The following is a 20,768-nucleotide window of genomic DNA, read 5'->3' on the forward strand; positions in this document are numbered from 1 at the left end:
ATTAAAAGATTTTTATTGGCTAGTATGTATCAAATGCGGTGCCTACATAAACATCCCCTACATAAGTGGATTTTACGATGGTGGGAACAAATTTTGTGAGTATTGTATGTAAGGATTGCCTTAACTTAAGCATTCCCTTGCTGGGGTATATTTAGAAGAAGTATATGAAAACGGCCATAAATATCATTGTGAATTAATGTGAACCAAGACGTGTATAATTTAAATTATAGATAAATATAAATACGTTAATTTTTCTTACAACGTGTACTTTTTTAGCGTTAGACTACCAAACATTCAATATACTCTTCATTTATCATCACAAAAGTGATATATTATTGCCGACTGAATTTCATAAAAACTAAAATGACTAGGGAATTTTTTTTTGTTTTTCAGATTATAGTACATTTTAATTAAAATTATTCCTCCTAAAGCTCGTACATAAAGTTAATTATGAGATAACACATTCCTTACCACTCATTAATTCCAAACATAAATGAATGGGAGATAATTAAAAAAATATAAATTTAATTAAAATAAATTATAAGTGCCATTATGACTTTAAACCAACAATAGCACATGAAAACAAAATATTTGGAATATTTGGAGGTTCTGGTGGGTTTTCAGTAATATGACACAAAATTTATTTTGCATTTAATTTTTGTTGACACTAAGCAAACTTTTAATCGCAGAATATGGTGATAGATTGGCTACTCGATCTAAAGATTCCTGTCGTGTCAAACAAATGCTAAAATATATGGAAGCTTTGCATATTTGTGTGAAAATATGGGAATGTTTGGAAAAATACTGATTTTAATCACTATTAATATTTAAAATAGAGTATTTCTCTTTACATACGAAAATTAAATAAATAAAAAAAACATTTACTGAAATAAATTTTTCAAATAAACACAACTTTTATATGAACTAAGAAATAATTAAGCTAAAATATTTAAGTGATTACAATTTTAAGCTGTGCCTACACAAGGTTTACATATCTATTAACAAAAATGAAAAGGTATATTAATTTTATATAAATTATATTTCTTAACTAATAAATCACCAAGCTAATGTTTTCACTCATATCCAATACATGATATTAAAAATTATATATTTTCTAAAATTAATGGTAGTTTGAATAGCAACCAAAAAAATCACCTCGTTTTAAAATTAATTTATAGTCTTCTTTCCATAATATAATTGCAACAAAGCATACTATGTTATACTCACAAACTTTTATAGTTTTGAATGAATTATTTTAGAACAACAAATTACTAAAGGTGAATATTCACGTGCAACATAATAATAGGATGCCACTGGAAGTCTTATAGTTGCTCGTACAATGAAGAAAACCTACACGCCACTTCATTGTCTTGCGTGTAGGTGTGACAGAACACTTGCAAGTGTCGATGTCATCCTTACCACTTTCTTGCTCATGGCCCTCCAGCACTGCAACATTTCAACTCGTTTAATTTTTATGTGATTCAATCACAACCTTTTAAAAATTTTGTTATGATGTTTTCTTTAATTAAAAATAATCCGTCTCATAATTTTTTAAATTTATTATCTATCATATTCCTGTTTTTAACGTATTGTTTACCTATTTCTTCTCAGCTTTTATATTTAGGCCTTGTCCGTATAAATGAAAATGTGCTCGACGTATCGGCATGTCCTGTTGCCGCTATCTCCAAGGGCGATTAACAGCTAAATGTCGGTATCCTGCAGGGTTTTTATATAATGCTATTCACAACTGTGCTGTGATTGGTTCCAGTGGGTGGCCATGATTGTAGAGAAGAGAGCTGCTTATACCTGACAGATATAAAAACTAAGGAAACCATCCTGATTGATCAGATCTTTCCTCCAGTCATGGCCGCCTACAGGGACTAATCATAGTTCGGCTGTTAATGCCCATATACAAAATGATTCCGTCAGTAAAACAGACCATCAGTAGTTGATCGCCCTTGAGGATGTGTAAGCATAACCAAACGGATTACGTAAGTGAAAATTTTATGTAAAAATTTTTAATGATTCATGTTACGTATACGAAAAGATTCTCGGGTTGAAAAAAAACAAACTTTTCGCTGGACTCCGTAGTAACGCATCTCAAACGAATTCCACGTCTGACTCGGTCTTTCGTTCGTATCTTGTCGGCAGAGTCGCTGGCACCTCGGGCGCTCGGCGCGAAGAAATGTGGTCGACGGTCGCTGTGGTTGGTCTCGAAGGGGTTGAGTGGTTGAAGTCTCACGTTTCACGGTAGGTCCTCGAAGTCCAGTGGTGAGTATCGACGACACCCAACAGAGTCAGTTTATATAGTACCACTGATACCTTTTAAAAACTGTCTTTCATAAAATAACACGATGTTTGATTATCAACACTGACAACCTCATAAAAGTTTTCAACAAACATTAAAAAAGAAAACAGTGACAGCATGATACGTAGGCAATTGGTGCTACTTTTGGGACACATCAAATTTGAGAGACATTACGTAACACATACTATAAAATCAATGCTGTCCAGCTAGGTCATCTGAATTCTATATTCCTGGTGGGATTAAACGAGAATAATTTTTTTCCTCGCAAGTGGTAAACGTCAGTTGACGTTGCAATGAATCAGTGACATCGTTGATCCAATTTCCTCCACAAAATGCATTCTACAAGATTTTTATGTCATTCATCTATTCATCTTCTACGACCATAAGCGTTTAGATTTTGGCTATAAAAACTACCTCACACTGTAAAAATATTTTGTAGTTTTTACAAGGAAAATCCTTGGAAACTCAGTTGCCAACACTATCACTTGTAAAATTACAAGGCAAAGATTTTTGTTAATCGTATATTTTACAAAGCTCTGTCTTGCAATTTTACAAGTGATTTTGTTGGCAACTGAGTTTTCAAAGAATATCCTTGTAAAAGTACAAAATGTGTATACTATTGCATTTTTGTACTCTTAAATTTATCTAAGACGAAAGCTATTGTTTTTATACTAATAAAGTATTGCATTTGGTGTTTCTCTGTTTCGTAGCCCTTCAAAATTGTATGTGGCCAAAACATAATAATCATCTTCTTACTTCTAGGACAAACACCGCTGGTAAAACAGGCTAACACCCACCACTGGTGCTACATTGGTGCAGTGAACAGGAATACAGCTCGTTACTGAACGCGTCCGTAGAGGCAGGACAATCCTCGACCCTCCTTGGTGACTCTCACGGACTCGACTCCCTGGAAAGCCGAGATAAGTTTAGTGGGTTCATTGCGATCGGAAGCAGTGAAATATTCTTGTGGATCTATTTCCTTTGCCTTCTGCAATCCATGGCAAGTTGGGCTTGAAATAATGGATAAGCTGCTATAGTGTGTAGATTTCCCGGATATACTTCCGTGGACGTTCCCCGTGGAAAGTACCTAGACAGTACCCCGTGGTTGATAGACCAAATTCCACGAAGGTTGCTTTGGATGGCCTCCGGTCTAGAAACAAACCTAGAAAAAAAATCCAATTTACAAGTAGGGATTAGGATTTTGGCGACCATTTTATAATTAACTTCTTATCTTTACAGGTTGAGCCACGTCCAAGTTGTAAATTGCAGCGAATTTTGCCCTGCATTGCAGCAGACATAAAAAAGGTTGAGAAATAACCTCTTCGACACGTCTCAATCTCTAAAGCCAATCTAAAGCAAATATACACCCACCTTTATGATGTGCAACATCTTAGCTCTCGGTATACGGCAATTGATAGAAGTAATTTTGTGAAAAGTAACAGAAGAACCATGGTAAGGAAATGTGTAACCACAGTACTGCCATCTGTGGCAGATGGTGAAAATAAAAGTTCACTAAGCCAAAGACAAACTTTATAGTACAGTATGAGCATAAAATAATGTCTCAGTTATAAATTTTAAAGTATTTACTGTAATCTCTGTAGAGTTTTGAACAAAGGTCATAATTAAATAGTAATTCAAACAGTTTCAGATAAGCGTATGAGCGATTACTGCTTTGTAGTTTTCTCGCTTGCAGTGCCACATACGCAAAATGGTGACTCCTGAGCATAAGGCGTTTTGTGTTCTGCAATTTGCTAAGATTGAATCTGTAATCCACCGATGGTACAGGCAATTCGCAACGACCGGATATGTCAGGAAAAGAACGGGACAACCAAAAGTGTCCAACTGTGCCAGAGCATATTACCTGTGTAGACCTTAGAAATATGTTCGGAAAGGAAGTCTTGAACTTCAGTTGCTAAAGACGATAGTGTGGAAGAACACGTTTAAACAAGCGGCCATACCAGTTACAGTTGCTACATGCTTCAAAGCAAGATAAATATGGTGTACGTTGTAACTTTGCACTAAGTGTTTGAGCGGGAAGATGACATTCTTTATCGTGTGGTGTTCAGCGATGAGTCAACTTTTCGTCTTAGTGGGAAGGTAAATACCCAAAATTTTCGTATCTGGGGGACAGAAAATCCTCATGAACTTGTAGAACACCAACAATATTACCCGAAATTAAAAGTTTTTTACGCTGCGTCCCAACGTCAAAAGTACGGCCATTTTGTTTCGCTGAAGCTGCTGTAACAGGGATGGCTTATCTGGATATGTTGAAAGAATGGCTCTTTCCCTAAGGTGAGGCGAGGGTGAGGGTGAACCTGTAAACTTTATTTGGGAACAGTATGTAACTCCTCCCCATTGGAATTTCTACGAGAGTGGTTGAAAGTCGAAGTCCCTAACCATTAAGCTGGCCTCCACTTCACCTGAATTAACGCTATTCGATATTTTTTTAAATAATCTTGTCTATGTCCCACCACTACCTAATGATTTGCCAGAGATAAAACTCAGAATCGAAGAGGCTATAGGTTCCATTATTCCGAACTTGTTAACCACAGTGTGGTAGGAACTGAACTTTAAGATGGATGTGTGCCGTGTAACTAAAGATGCACATTTTGAACATTTGTAAGAAAATCTATGTAAGTTTACCTTAAATTTGATGCATGATTTGTTGTAAATAGTCTTAATTAAACTGTTATAATATACCATTGAACCTTGGATATTATTTTATGGGCATCCTTTTTAATTGTTCAATGAATTTTAACACGGTAGGCAGTATTTTTATAAAATTTCTCGTTCGAAAATTAGGAACCAAGCCGGAGGCTTTTATCGGGGCTGTTTGAATACGTAGTTTAAAATTTTGTATTGCCAATGAAATGCTTGGATAGTCGACGCAGCTGCTAGTGGCGGGTGCTGAAACCTCGTGTGATTCGCAAGATATCGCGACAGGAGCAACACGACAACACACCTAGGTCACGGGACGCGGGCAGCCGCCCGGGAGAGGGCGGGCGGAGCGCTAGGCCACGCTGCTCTCGTCCAGGGACAGGAAGGTGCGGATGACGCCCTTCAGGAACACGATGAGGCCGCCCAGCTTGCCCCGCCGGTCGTCGCCGGTGCAGGGACCCCCCAGCTCGCACAGCAAGCGGGCGGCCGTGGCCACGGGCGGTTCCAGCGCGCACAGCGCCTGCGCACAACCACGACGTACATTATTATTTTTTTTTGTAAACGGAAACATAAATGTTCAGGTAAATCTACAGATGTTTGTCGATCTGTAAATTTACATGAAAACAACTGTGTCATTACAAAAAAGTGTTCGTGGTAATAATTGGCACGGATCCCCAAGCCTGAATTGCAATAGCCCGTCGTGTCATTCCGTCGCCCGTGTGTTCGTCCGTTTACCGCCGAGTCATTTACAACGTTCCGCTCGTCCGGCGAAATTATATATATATATATATATATATATATATATATATATATATATATATATATATATGTTTTCCGTTTCAATGCTGACAACTGTTGAGAAAATTGAAAATTTAGAAAAAAAAAATCTCATGTAATCTAAACATATAACTCATTAAAATTATATATGATTTCACTATTTTATTTATTATCACATTTCCAGAGTTATAATGCGTAATTAATACACTTCTGTGGCTCGGACCATATTTGTTTGAAAAAAAAAAAACATTTTCTACGTATTCCAGTAAGTTAAAATAATTTTGGAAGCAGTTAATACCATCTAATATAATAATATTTGACACGTCATAAAACTAGATGATATTTTGAGGTGATAATTTATGCGTCCGTCCGTCAAAAGTATGAAGTTACAAAACTTTTGATGAACGGACGGAAAAAATGTTTCTGGCCATCTTATTGGTTACAGGTCATGTGATTGACAGACCAATGACTGACGGACTGAGGCTATGGGCTATTGTAAATCCGGCAGTACTTGGGAACTTATGTTTTCTGTTGTTCCAAAAACCGTTCCCTGAATAGATTTCCAGTATTTACTGCGCACATTAATAAACATACTAAAACGAAATAAAGTCAGTAAAATTATCGAATATTCGATTACACTAGTCTACAAAAAAATATTTTTTTTATGTAACATGAATACTTTTTACTTATTCCTATGTACTTTTACCTGCTGAATCCGAAAATGACACTGAAAAATATCTACCACGTCTGGTTTTTTTTGTTATAGAGACACTGGCAATAGAGTGGTAAATATAGGAAAAATAACGCCACAGACTTATTATAAAAACAAAAATTTGTAATGTAATTGTACACATTATTTTTTTTCTCTTTCAAACAAATTAAACACATTATTTTACCTATGAGCATCTTTGAAATATATACATATATACAGTTTGTTCATGTTTTTTCATTTTTTTCTTTTATGTGGAGTGGCATCTTCCTTCTTCAAAAACCAACAGTAATCTCCGAGAATTGCAGGATCTCAGCGGCCTTGGTATCTCGTTTCAATAGTTGCTATATCCTGGTGGAATCTCTCAACTTGTTCATCACTTATAGCTCCAAGATTCTCCGGGAAAAAGTTGATATGCGAGTGAAGGAAGTGAATTTTAAGGGACATTCGGCAACCCATAGCTCTGTATGTTTTCAAAAGGTTAAGAACTAAACTATTGTAGTTATCTTCTCTGCTGTTGCCAATAAATCATTTTACCACCTTCACAAATGCTTTACAAGCTGCCAATTCTTTTTTGTTTAGCTTTTTTTTTTTTTTTTTTTTCAAATTCAGCATCACGTATGACCTTCCTGATGTCAGGTCCAGTGAAAACACCTTTTTATTTTCGCTTCACTAAGTTTTGGGAAAAGTTCCTACAAGTACTTAAAACCGGGTCCCTCTCTGTCCATGCCTTTTACAAAGTTCTTCATAAGACCCAACTTAATGTGCAGAGGAGGAAGTAGCATGTTTTTAGGGTCAACCAAAGGATCGTTTAACACATTTTGTTCCCCTGGAGTATAAAATTTTCTTGGCGGCCATGATTGTTTAACAAAGTGCTGTTTTTGGTCCCTGCTGTCCCATAAGCACAAAAAAAACAATGCTTTGTAAAGCCACCCTGAAGTCCCATTAATATAGCTATCACTTTCAAGTCACCACAAATTTGCCACTTAAAATCTACATACTTGATTGCCCTTAGAACTGCACCCAAGTTGTCATAAGTCTACTTCATTGAAACAGAGTAAGCAACTGGAATTGACGGCTTTTTATTTCCATTGCGGAGTAAAACAGCCTTGAGGCTAGACTTAGAGGAGTCAATAAAAAGTCGCCACTCTGTAGAAACATGAGTTAGTCCAAGTTCATTCATTAACCTCACAATGTCGAAACATACACACATAGGCCCCTCAATTTTGAGAAATACAGAGAAGTTAGCATTTCTCTTTCTAAAGGACGTTATGGTTGTGCCTTTTGCTAAAAGATTCCACTCTTGTAATCTTGAACCTAGTAGTTCAGACTGCTGCTTTGATAAGCCTAAGTCACGGGCCAAATCATTTAGTTAATTTTGCTTAATAAGGTGAGGCTCACTAGACTGAGGAACATATGTAGGATCAATGGTATTTTCCAACAACTATTCAGTTTCCGAATGTAAGTCTTCACTGTCATTTAGTTCTGGAATTAACAAATCTTCCCAGTTCAAAGGTGGAGTTGGAACGGGTAGGCCTTCACCGTGAGGAACAGGTTTAATGGCTGAAGGTACAGTCGTATAGTCAATATTCTTCTTCTTCTTTGAATAACCTTCAGTATTAGTAAGGCAAAAGTAGCAGTCATTAAAGTGGTTAGTTGGTTCACGCCAAATTATAGGTACAGCAAATGTCATACTGCTTCGGTTACCCTTCATCCACTGAATAACTGTTACGTGACAGCTCACACAACTACTATGTGGCGCCCATTGTTTATCTTGGTCTCCTATTTTGTATACAAAATACAAAAAAAAAATGCTTTTTTTACATCTTCATTCATATGCCTACCTTGAGATTTTAATACATAACGTCCAAAAATATAACAAAACTTATCTGGTGAATTTATACAAAGTCTTCGCTGCTTTGATGCCATTTTCGCACAAAACTTTAAATGAAAACACACATAACACATCACTTCACAGATGCAGCACTTCACTGACAGTGACAGAAGAATACAACGAACATCAAACTGCCCCCCCTCCCTCTTCTGCAGTGTTGCCAACTGTCGAGCTTCAAATATAGAAATAATGTGATATTATGGTAATATATGATGGTACCATATGTTGTTAACATAAAAATGGGACGTGATAGCTATATTTTATTAACTATTTCGTTATCAGAAAGGTATACACATAATAAAAATGCTATTTGGATCTGTGTTACATACACCTTGTTTACCAGTGTTATCTTTGTCATGGTTGAAAAAAAATATGCTTCAATAAAACGTAAATTAAAATATAAAATTTTGCCCCAAATTTTGTAATAAATACACAATATCTTCTCTATAAAGGAATTTTATATATGCTTACATTACCATAGCCATATGTTGCACAAAGTTACAATATTTTCTGGTAGTAGTACAAACTATTTCTTGGCAACTGGATTCCAAAAAAATCTTGTGTGATAGTATACTTACAAATTTCTTTCTATGCAAGTTACACTCCGCCCACTTTTCACGCCTCGTCGACAGCGATGTCGTCAGTCTTGTGATGCGCACAATCGTATTTTTAGTTTAGCAATCGATATTCAAAATCGATTGTTTGGACCTAGATCTCGTCTGATCCTTTCGCCATGCATGAATAACTACGAAGATCCTGCAAAAATCAGCATTCAGTCCTGCTGACGGACTACGTCAATGGGTGGAGGGCAGCGTTTGCATTGCGGAAACGGTTTTGAATGACCGTATATTTTATGAAAGTGGTAGAGTTTTACGATTGAAATGTTAATTTGTTACATATTTATTATCATCTAGCGATGAAAAGTGCCATATAGGCAAATTTTTGGGTGTTGCAATGTAGCGATGGTGAGTTTGAAAAAGACTTCAACCACGTCACAGCATGCCATTTACTGACAAGTTATAACCTCAATCATGTGTGCTCACGAAATATGTATGTATTTAATTTTGCAACACCTTACCTCTCAGCATGTACTCACAATGATGAGTACATATGTACGCAATAAGGTTTCAAGCAGAGAGTTTCCTCATGTTCGATTTTTTGGGCCCTAGCCAATAGTAAAACAATTTATTGCTATGAGAAACAGCTGTTTTGTCAGGTGAATAGCGTGAATTGATTTTCACCTTCGAGAATCAACGTTTCTATCGGTTGTCATTACTGGCAGAAGTTAAAAGAACTTACTAGGTTTAGACCAATAAAATCCTCAAATCTTCAAATAGTATCAACTTTTTAGTATTAGGTATAAGGATTATATATTAGAGGAAATAAATATTCCAAGCAAAAAGCTAAAGGAAATAAAGTAAATCAAAAAATGCATTACCTCGGAAATTTAATAGGTCAATTTTTTCTCCATATACCTATATTTTGTTACCTTTTCCCAAGGTATTGTAATTAGTATGTAATTATATAAATATAATTATATAAATAAAATTACAATATGTATTGATTGAGAAACTGAATTTGTGATACAGCCATTTTAAGGATATAATGTTTCAGCACCATAGTTTATAATTTTCATTTTGTGTATTTTTGTATTTTTAATCCTTAACACTTAGATTCGGGTTAGAGGATTATATTCAAAGTACTTTCTGGGATTCGAATTTGAGATTCTGTTTCGAGAAAATCTGGAATCGACCCATCACTAAAAAAGAACATAATTTTTAAAGAAGAAATGGCTATGGGCTGAAGCAAAATATCTCCCATCAGTTGGCTGAACTATTTCAGGAAATCACGGGGAATAAAAATCAGGACCCCGCTCTGGGATTCAAACCAGAATCGTTAGGAACGTAAGTCCTGTGTCTCATCTGCACCACCTCGCACCACATCCTCAATACGAACGTAGCAACACGATACCAGTAGCGGATCCAGAGGGGGGGCTAAGGGGCTCAAGCCCCCTCCAAAAGCATCTGGGTCCACAATTGTTTTAATATTTGCCTTAATAAATCCTAGCCTCAGCTGGGTCAAGCCCCTCCCAAACCAAAATCTTGGATCCGCCACTGCACAATACGTACATGTTTTTTTATGTAAATTTTATGTCTTGTTTTCAACGACTTTATTACATACAGATGTCTAATATTTAATAGAAACTTCTTTGCTGAGGTGGCTAAAATTTTCGAGCGTTACAAAAATTCCGATCACATGAGGGGGTAGTTAGGTACGTGGGGAGGGGGGGGGGGGGGGGGCTGGTAGTGCAGGACGTCAGCGGTGACGACGCTCCAATGCATGCGCTAGTTGTTGGATGATAAGTCGCCAGGGGGAGATAGGTACATAGCGTAGCAAGCTATATGCTCGTTGTAACGGGCGGAAGGGGTGACGGCGGGGGAGATGTAAAAAATGACGCAGCAGTTATGCTACGGAATTCTCGTAACGCTGCTTGTGTTTGCCTAATTCTCAGTTTTCGTAACGGCTAAGGATTGATGCTACCATTTTACTTTTATTTTATTTAAAGTAGCTACAATTTATTTAATCGTGTGGAAAAGCGTTATTGATTTGTGCAACTAACTTTATAAGTAAGATTTATTTTTATGTGACTAGTGTGATTGAAAATGCGAAAAAGACGTATAGACGATATATAGTACATATATATATATATGTGTGTTTTTTTTAGCTTCAAAAGTGTAATCTCTTTCTGGTATGTGAACACTGTGATTTGAAATGTCAAAATTATTTATATACTTGTGAGATAGACTTTCTTAAGTGTAATTTATTTTTGATTGAAGTGCTTTTTCATCATTTAATTTTATTCAGCTGGATATCATGATTTTACATTATGCCTAAAAATAATAAAAAGGCAGAATCATATATGATGTACTATCAAAGGCAACGTGGGAATAAACCGCCAAAAGAGGCACCAAAAAGTGCCAGTGAACGGAATCGAGAATACATACCTGCATCCAATGATTATCTCTTGTTCAATAAAAAAATACTAATAATTGATATCTATAAATACATATCACTTCTGTTGCGCGTGTAATCCACGCACACATTTTTTAAAAGTAGCGTGTACAAGTATTCGACCTAAACGCAGTAAAGCGTAAAGATAGACTGCTTAATTAGCTTTAGTGGTGGATACAAGAATTTGGAGGGAGTTGGGAAGAGCAAGATGATTAAAGAAAAAAAAACCGCTTTTCTAAAAAAATTAAATTTATTTTGACGCCATTGCACTGACTTATGGGCTTGCATAAGTAGTTGTAGGCTACGCAGCTTCTCAAACAGTTGAAATATCAGGTGTAGTAATATCTCTCCTTGCATCACCCAATACAACACACTGCCTTCACTGATATTTTGCAAAATACATTTTTCCCAAATCGTGGAGGGAGAGGGAGGTTATGTTCTCCCTGTCGTCCCTCTGCGCGCTACTGCATAGTTCCGCGGGGAATCACGCCAACTTGCGCGTGACCTCCGAGCGCTCTAGCACTGTATCCCGAGTGCAACTCAGCCTAGCCTTGGGTTGTTAAACAGACTTTAATTGCCCGTTTATCGCAGTTTCGTGGGAGTGGCATGGATCTGTGCGTTATAAGAGCCAAGGGATGGCGATGATCACATCCATCAATCAACACCCGGTCGAACTCTATAATGGTCAACGTAACGAACAAGGAATATTCGACAGCTTCGGACGTTGGCGATCAGTAGATGAGTCTTTTCAAGAAAATCAACGTTTAGGGAAATATGGCGAAGTGAGAAGCAACAATTTTATTCCCTACCTATCAGCCCTGGCTAATGACTGGCACGTGTATCGCAAACATTTTATCCAACAAAACAATATATCACGTTTTTTTTAATCATCTTACTAAAATAAATATTATAGTAAATTTTGAATATCTCAAAATGTATATCACCAATAAGTTCTTGTTATTTTTTTAATTCAATATTCGAATCTGGCTTACAATATGTTGAACGTCCGAGATTCAGACAGCGCATTTTAAATTCACAATATGTTTAAGAAGTCAATAGTGTTGCATGATAACAAATTGAAACTTAAGTTTTTTTAATGCAGGACAAAAGGTAGGATTGTAAGATAGGAGTAGTACAAAACATTCACGCCTTTATATTTGAAAATACTTATCACACAACGTGTAACCTGCGATATAGATTTATTAAGAAAATGATTTATTAATGTCCTATTATTTCTGAACACTAAGCACTGCAAGGGTTAGAAACTTTTTTTTTAAATCTCAGTCACATAGCTGGGGCCATGTTTTCAGTCACCTGAAGAATAGATTTATACGTACCTGTCACAGAACTGTAAGTGAAGTATGCAAGTAAACGAATCTGTGCAATTATTTTAATAAGTCGCCATTAAAAAAGCTGCTGTAAGATATATTAGATATATATCATTTAAGTAATTTAAAGACTTATAAAATTTCTTCACAGTAAGCATCTGAAATTTTCATTGAAATGTGATTCGGTGTTGGTTCACAGTTATCCCCGCTGTGTGGAGGCAGACTGACAACATAAAACACCTAGCCCTAGAACCAGGAAGCTGGTTTTATTCAAGTAAAAAATAAAAACATGTGTGTGGAGTTCACGTGCAATAGACGTTAAACTTCTTGGTTATTATATTATTAAGCATAGGAAACATATTTTCTTTGGCTGTGATCGCAGATAAAAAATGCAAGTATGCAAGTATTAAGTATGAAAGTGTGCAAGCATGCAAGGGTGTAAGTATGCTGCGTCATTTCTATATCTCCCCTGCCGTCTCCTCCTCTACCGGTTCCCCCATCACGTACCTGACTATTCTCCTCCTCTCCCGGTTTCCCCCCCCCCCCCCAAACGTACTTAACTATTGCCCTCATGCGATCGGAATTTTCGTAACGCTCGAAAATTGTAGCCCCCTCAGCAAAGAAGTTTCACTTGAAAAGTCTTGATCCAGCCAGCGATGGAGCTCGGTACCCCGCCTGAACAACCAACCAGGAGTCCTGATCGTAAGACGAAACGGCTGACAGCCTCGCGTCATGCTGGGACTGAAAAAGCGTAACGGAAGCTACGCGAAGGACACGATGCGACAGTAAAACTTCGCTTTGTTGTGAACTTGCGGTTTTCACGCGAGCGACAAACAAATATAATCTAGTACATATCAAATATTTCTGGCTATATCATACGCGCCCCACATACGACATCCATCAACATCAATACGTAACCTATTTCACCGATATGTTTGAGAAAAATATGCTAAGATAAAATTTAACGTTCATTCACAAAAAACACTGTTTTAAAATGTTTTTTAAGTAAAATCCTTTAAATTATATATTTTTTATTTGTTAATTTGTGTATTAAAGTGACGGGGAAAAAAATTTAAAAACATTACCAAGAATCAACAAACATAAACAATTGCATAAGACATACGAGAGATTATAAATAGTTAACTATAAAATGAATGTGTTTTTTCGACCATTTGGTGGAATATAACTAATACCAAAACAAATTAAAATATTTTTTAATTTATCTAGAATAATTTATATTTTATATTTTTATAATTTTTATTTTAATTGTAATCTATATTTAATTTTGCAACAATGTAATATGTCCTGCGAAAGTCTGTTGGTTTAATTTAATCTTGGTACATTAAAGTGACCAAACACCAAAATGTGATCCAAGTAAATTGGCAATTAAGTTTTCTAACAACGTATAATAATTCTGACACTCTGCAACGCTGAGAAACAATTTGTAAGTCAGAGAGTTGTCATGCATGCAATACGTGGATCCTGTAAGAAGCAGATTTCTGTCCTGCTGAAGGACTGCGCCATCCTAGGACACTAAAAAAACTGGATGAAGTTCCGTAAAACGGGGAGAATAGAAATAGTCTGCTCAAAAAATTGTTAGGAAGAAAATCATATACTAAACGTTTTTCTATTTTGCGAGTTATTTGCCAACATCATTAAGAGTGATTTATATTAAAGAATGGGGTTTTATGATTCTCTGAAAGGACTGTTTCTATTCACTCCATTTTACGGTTTATCGTTTGCATAGTAGAAACCGTTTTAAATGACCACATTTCATGGAGCTAAAGCGATTCCAGCATTACGCTGAGCTGAAACCTTCTAGTAACTTCTCTCCTTCGTCAAACAGTCGGCACGGACTGAGAAACGCGGAAGCATGATAGCGCATGGCCAGAATAAACAGTAGCTATCAGCCAGTTGACACCAAGCGTCACGTTGCTACAAAGCCGCGCAAGTGTCGACACAATCTAAAAAAAGAAAATATTCCATGATGTCATCAGATTTATGCAGCAATAACATTAATTTTCCTCTCAGAAAAGGACTTTCTTCAAAATAATCCCCTTCTTTCTTCTTCATCACTTCTGTTTTCGCAGTCTCGAAAGCAACCATGCTTATCTTTCGAAGGACGTGACAAGGCGGCGGCTTGTTAAGTAAAATGTGGAAATTTTTATATAAACATTTTTGATAAACACACAATACAGTATACCGTTGTTTATCTCTTCTTCACATTTATTTTAAAGGATTTAATGACACTATATGAAGCAAAATCTGTTGAAATGCAATGCAGGAATAAACTTTTTTAAAGTATTTACGCAACATAACTTTATTAATTGTGAAAGCTCTTACCTTATAAATCTTAAGACCACTTCAATGTTCATTAAATCATAAAGCATTTCGTTCCATATACGAATGTATTACGCAGAGGTGGAAACTTAACACTTTGGTTAGTTAAGACATTAATAATTACCTGCGGAACATATAATCTGAAAATAGTAAGGAAATATGTCTGTAAAAAAATTCTACGTTGTAAAATTTACTAGTTTTATTCCGAAAAATGCTTGGTTATTTCACAACTGCGGATGGTTTCTGCTGTTTGAAAATTATAATCACACGACGTGTGACCTGTGACATAGATTTAATAAGGAAATTTGTATTAATATGCTACTATTTCTGAACACTAAGCACGGTACGGGCTTTATGCTGTGTTTTTAAATCTCAATCACATAACTGGGACGGTGTTTGAATTCTCTGAAGAATAGATTTATACGTAGTACTTGTCACCGGAAGTGACAGCACAAGGGCTGTCCGAAGTGGAAGTGAAGTATGCAAGTCTACAAGTAAACGAATCTGTAAAATTCTTGCGTAATTCAAGTTTTAAATAAGTCGGTATTTAAAAAGAAACCTTGTGTAGGATATATTAGATACATCATTTAAGTAATATAATGACTTACAAAAATTTCTTCACTATATGTCTGACTGCTATTAACAAGGTAAATAAATTTAATATCTAAACGCGATTATAAGCTATCTTTAACAATGCATGCGCATAATACCAATCGTAACTACGAAACAAAAGTAGAATCATAAAGTAAATTGCGGTTATTTAGTGGAACACTAATGAAGTGTTAAAATTTACAACTGTCTGTAAGACATCCTTTTTACAATAAAATTTAAACATCCTGTTCGACTTGCTAATACCGTTTGAAGAGGCCAAACATTCAACCCACTCGGATTCTTCAAGTACGCCGCACAAGTACAAGTGAGGTATGCAAGGTCGCATGTACACAATTGCATACTTAAATTCGAACACAGCCTAAGTCAATATTGCTGTGATCTTAGTTCAAAACGATTCATCCAATTGTTAATTAAAACGAATAGAGTCTTGATCAAGCAAATTAATGTGGATCGTGACAACCTCGGATAAGTAAATTCTCAGATGACACGACTATAATAAGAAAACAGGCTCTTCGTAATTCTATATACGTAAAGAAACAACTACTCTAGTAACAAGGAGACAACTTGTAACAATGCATACATAAAAAAAAACACTTTCAAATTATTTATTCACACGTAGTTTTTGACCGTATTCTGTTTCATTGCACTGCATCGGTTTTTTGAACACCATACTGCGCAACAACCGCAACATAATAATGTCAGCTGGTGACGTGACATCTTGTTGTATAGAGTACTGACTTCTCAATAGACCTGATTGGATCTGCTCTTAAGTTTCCCTCAGCTCACGTGTCTCAATCTTCGTCATCAGTGATCAGTATTTCCATTTTATGACAATAAAATAGCAATAGTCACGTCAGAATTTTCACGTCTGTCGGCTCGGATAATACGGAACCGCGGCTTATCAAAGCCTGGTTAATCGAAAACGTTACTACAAAGTGTAAAAATGGTTTTTGCGTATTTTTTTCACTCAACGCAAATAAACTTTTTAAAGACGTATAAATCTGAAAGCGCAAATAAATATAAATAAACAACGATGTGTGTACAGAGTACTATTCGTGGTTGTGTAAAACAAAATAGGGTTCAAGTTGGAGTAAAACCTTACCATGTATACAACGGAGAGATAAAAACTCCGCTGGCTGAAGAATTCACTGGGATTAACGAAAGAATAATAAAATTAGTGAAAAATGCTCACGCTGAACCTACAAGACATGGCGGCCTCAAGAAAGAATGCGAGATAGAAGATATTGGAAGATGAGTGATGGATTAAGAAGGAGAATGTCAGAATCTTAAGCAATTTCCAGGAGGCTTGGAACTGAATTCAACGGCAAGACAATGAACTTGCTAAATTCTTTAATGAAATAGTTCCTGAAGAGATGTTAACAATATTAAATCTAGGTGATACCCAAAAGTTATACCTTACGCTAATAATTAGGTAGGACAAAAAGGTCTAAACATTAACTTCCAGAGTTAGTCGGTCATCATCGCGGCCTCTCTGCGTTCCAATCATTCAGGAGACCCAAACACCTGTTGTGGGGGTCTACCAAACATGATATCTCTTACTTGATGGTACCACAACTATATCGACGCCGACTACGCCATCCCATCATCCGCTTTTATCGGAGCCGTTTCATTGTATAGTTTAACACTTCGCTCTGTAAATCGAATGATTCGATAGTCGACTTTGCTGCTGGGGTAGTGAATCCTAGCGGCGTGTGCTGAAACTACGTCTGATTCGCAACCAGAAATTTGATTAAAAACAAATTTTGCTTAAATTTATCACGCACAACATTATTTAAAAAAATTATACGTTACATTTTGTATCCGAGTTTCGTATTATAAGTGTATTTGCGACATGACTACACAATAATTTGCTCGTTACTGACAGATTTTACACATCCCTGGCATTTTTAAACTTTTTTTAAGCTTCTCCTTGCCGATGTCTTTAGAGACTATGAAACTAAACCAAACGTTACGGCAATAGATGGAAAGGAACCGTTGTTGGCCTACTGCGAGGAACAATCATAGCATATGGCTGGTGTGCTTTCGAGGAATCTATGCTTTACTCTTGTTACAGATAATTATGACACACTATGTACATATTTTAAATAATTATTTTCTTATTGGCCCTACTCAGAGAAATAAAAACCTTTTTGCACTCAACTTAATCAACTAGGCAAATATATATGACGTCGGTGATTCACCATAAAATAACGACGCCACGTGGTAAAATATTTCTTCCAACCATAAGAGTAAAATGTTTCAGTGGATTGTAAACCATCCTGGTGCAATAGTTTTCGCTATAAATTATAATCCCTAGATATCTACACTAATATCGTAAATAGGGCATGTGATCTGATAGTTTGTAAGAACTAAACTCGAAAACTGATAAACCTTTTTCAGAATTTTTTCATTATTAAAAAAAAGTGTGCGTTGAGTCTATTCACGACAGAAGTGGAACTTCTTGCTAATTAGTATAGTTAGAGATAAATTATTAATTTTTATTGAACAAGAGATAATAATTGAGAATAGTAAGAATACAGGTAGCCTATGATATCAAATGAAAAAAATAAAATGCCTTTTTCAGCGCCCTGTACTCTCGCATCCGTTCGGTGGCACTTTTTGGCGCCTCTTTTAAGGTTAATTCCCACGTTGCCTTTGATAAAACCTATTATCAGTTTCTGCCTTTATGTTATTTTTTGCATTATGTTAAATCACGATCTACAGCTGAAAAAAGAGATAAAAAACACTTACTTTAAACTTAAATTACATTTAAAAAGCATATATCACAGGTTTCGAATCACAGGGTTCACATAACAAAAAAAAAAAATACTCTTAAGTCTATACGTCTTTTTTTTTTACATTTTAAATCACACTATTCACATAAAACTAATTGATACTTACAAAGTTAATTGAACAAATCAGTAAATCTTTTCCACACGAATAAATAAATAGTAAATACTTTAAGTAAAATAAAAGAAATATGGTAGCGTTAATATTAAGCTGTTACGAAAACTGAGGAGTATACAAACACAAGCAAGGTTACGATAATTCCGTAGCATCACTGCTGCGTCATTTCTACATCTCCCCTGCCATCTCCCATTTCGGCCGTTTGAACTAGCATATAACATGCTCTGATACTTACTTATTCCTCCGCACCCCTTTGCCATCTTCCCATTTGACCGTTAGCGCATGCGTTGAAGTGGCGTCGCCGCTGACGCACTCTCCTCCTCTACGGTTCCCCCACGACGTACCTGACCATTCCCCTCATGCGATCGGAATTTTCGCAACGCTCTCAAATTTTTTATCTCCCTCAACAAAGAAGTTTCTCTTCAAAACCTACATCATTCCAACAACCAAATTGACTTCCTCCTCTTACGGTGAGTAAAATGTTACATATGAAAATAATTTAATTTTCCACATATAGCCTGCATGTTATACTGCACGCGGAGCGTCTGAACGCCACGGCGCTGCGATCGCACGTCCTCTCAGCCAATGGAGTTGCCCCCTGAAGCCCGCCAAATTCAAACTTGCGCGCTAATGTTCGCGCCTGTAACTTTGCAGGGTTTCGTTTCCGGAGGTGTGTTCCTTAACACAAAACATGCTTGTTTTGTCATCGCCACCGCCCTCTAGATTTATGCCCAGGAATTTCCGTACATTGCGCGTGTATATGAGAATGCTTTGCAACGAAATTAAAATGTAAACCGTTAACAAATAGCACGGGTAGAAAAGTTAAGAATAATTTATCTACTCATGCAATGCCGGCAACAAAAGCTACAGTAGTAGGCTACTTTAATAAAGTGATTACCAACATGTGATGACATATTTTGGGTAAATTTCTTAGTATGTGCTCTTCTAAAAACGTTTTTATAACTTCTATTTTGAGTTCCTACAGTTTGTTAAACTAAGGTTGGATAAAAAAAATACAGTAAAATCATTTGAACTGTTGGTTAGTTCTGATAAGCTACATTTAAAATACTGCTGAATCGTGAGAATATTTTGTTAATTTAGCTCCTTTTATAACACTAAAAATTGTGTAAAATGTTAGTTGGTTATATTAGTACAGTGACATTTAAAATAGGAAATTAATGATGTTTTTCGGGACATGTAAATAATACCATATTCAAAATGTATACTTTTGGAGGTTATACTTCTTTAGGTAAGTTATGAAAATATGATGAGAGTGTTTTTAACGGTTCGCGCGCATCATGCAGCGTAATTATTAATAAGATGATAGAAGGCTACATACAATGTCGACTACATATGTATTTATAAAAATTAAATATTTATTTTGGAGATTGATATTGAATACTGGTCCAAATATACTTGAAAATTTTATTTATTGTAAATATTAGTGTTAGAAATTGTTATAAATTATTACATTAATTTCTACATAAATAAAATTAATTAATTAAAATAAAAATTCTGCATATTTCTTGATTTTCATAATAATTAAAATTCATTTGGATTATTTTACCAGATTTAATAATTAATTGTATTCACGTATTTATAATTCACGTGCTTATATTAATATTAATTTGATTGAATTTATACTTTTCCAACGGTATTTATTATATCACTCCAGTACTGTTAATGCTTCATTAGTATCAGTTATTTGAATGCAAAATTAAAAAAAAAAGTTTTTATTACGTCAAGCACAACTTCTGACGCGCATACATGAGCACACGCACAGATTTTCTTCTTCTCCCGGAGAGCACAAACATAATCTAGGGAATACCCAATTGTTAGTGTGTGCCTAAACCCGGTGGCACGCGTGCAGAGGCACAGCTTGCTCGGGACGCCCCGTCCAGCCCGCGCGCTCTCGACTCCACTAACGAGATTGAGAAACTTAACCAACCGCTCGTGGCTTATCCGGCCACGTAGACATCTGCGACCGTCTCCGCAAGGGGACTCACGTACCCGCGCGGGCGAAGGCCGCTCATAATTGGAGCTAATTGCCGTCATTTCAATTATCCCTGCCGCCGTTGGATATCTCACTCGCCCCACTTAAAATTCAACTCATATCTCCAGGAGAACTTAAATGGGCGGGAGTCGTGAAGACAAGAAGGGTTGGGGAAATTTGAAAACAAATTTCACTTTGCACGTTTTGTGAATTTCAGATTACACAATGAG

At 36.1% G+C, this 20,768-nt stretch overlaps 1 protein-coding gene across 8 annotated transcripts in view; it reads right to left on the bottom strand.

Annotated features, from left to right (window-relative positions):
• LOC134530858 (uncharacterized) overlaps positions 1-20,768 on the bottom strand; it is an 81,545-nt gene that overhangs the window by 19,831 nt on the left and 40,946 nt on the right. For 3 of the 8 annotated variants that reach the window (XR_010074881.1, XM_063366121.1, XM_063366122.1), the window contains exon 2: positions 5,271-5,486. Coding sequence is in view for 6 of the 8 variants with exons in the window: in XM_063366121.1 (XP_063222191.1) it covers positions 5,319-5,486 (168 nt within the window). In the remaining 2 variants the exon portion in view is untranslated. Of the gene's footprint in view, positions 1-639; positions 3,471-5,270; positions 5,487-20,768 lie in introns of those variants that run through there. The other 5 variants (XR_010074880.1, XM_063366118.1, XM_063366123.1 and 2 more) reach the window with 3 other exon arrangements.

Source organism: Bacillus rossius, chromosome 3 (assembly GCF_032445375.1).
Source record: "Bacillus rossius redtenbacheri isolate Brsri chromosome 3, Brsri_v3, whole genome shotgun sequence".
NCBI lineage: Eukaryota > Metazoa > Arthropoda > Insecta > Phasmatodea > Bacillidae > Bacillus > Bacillus rossius.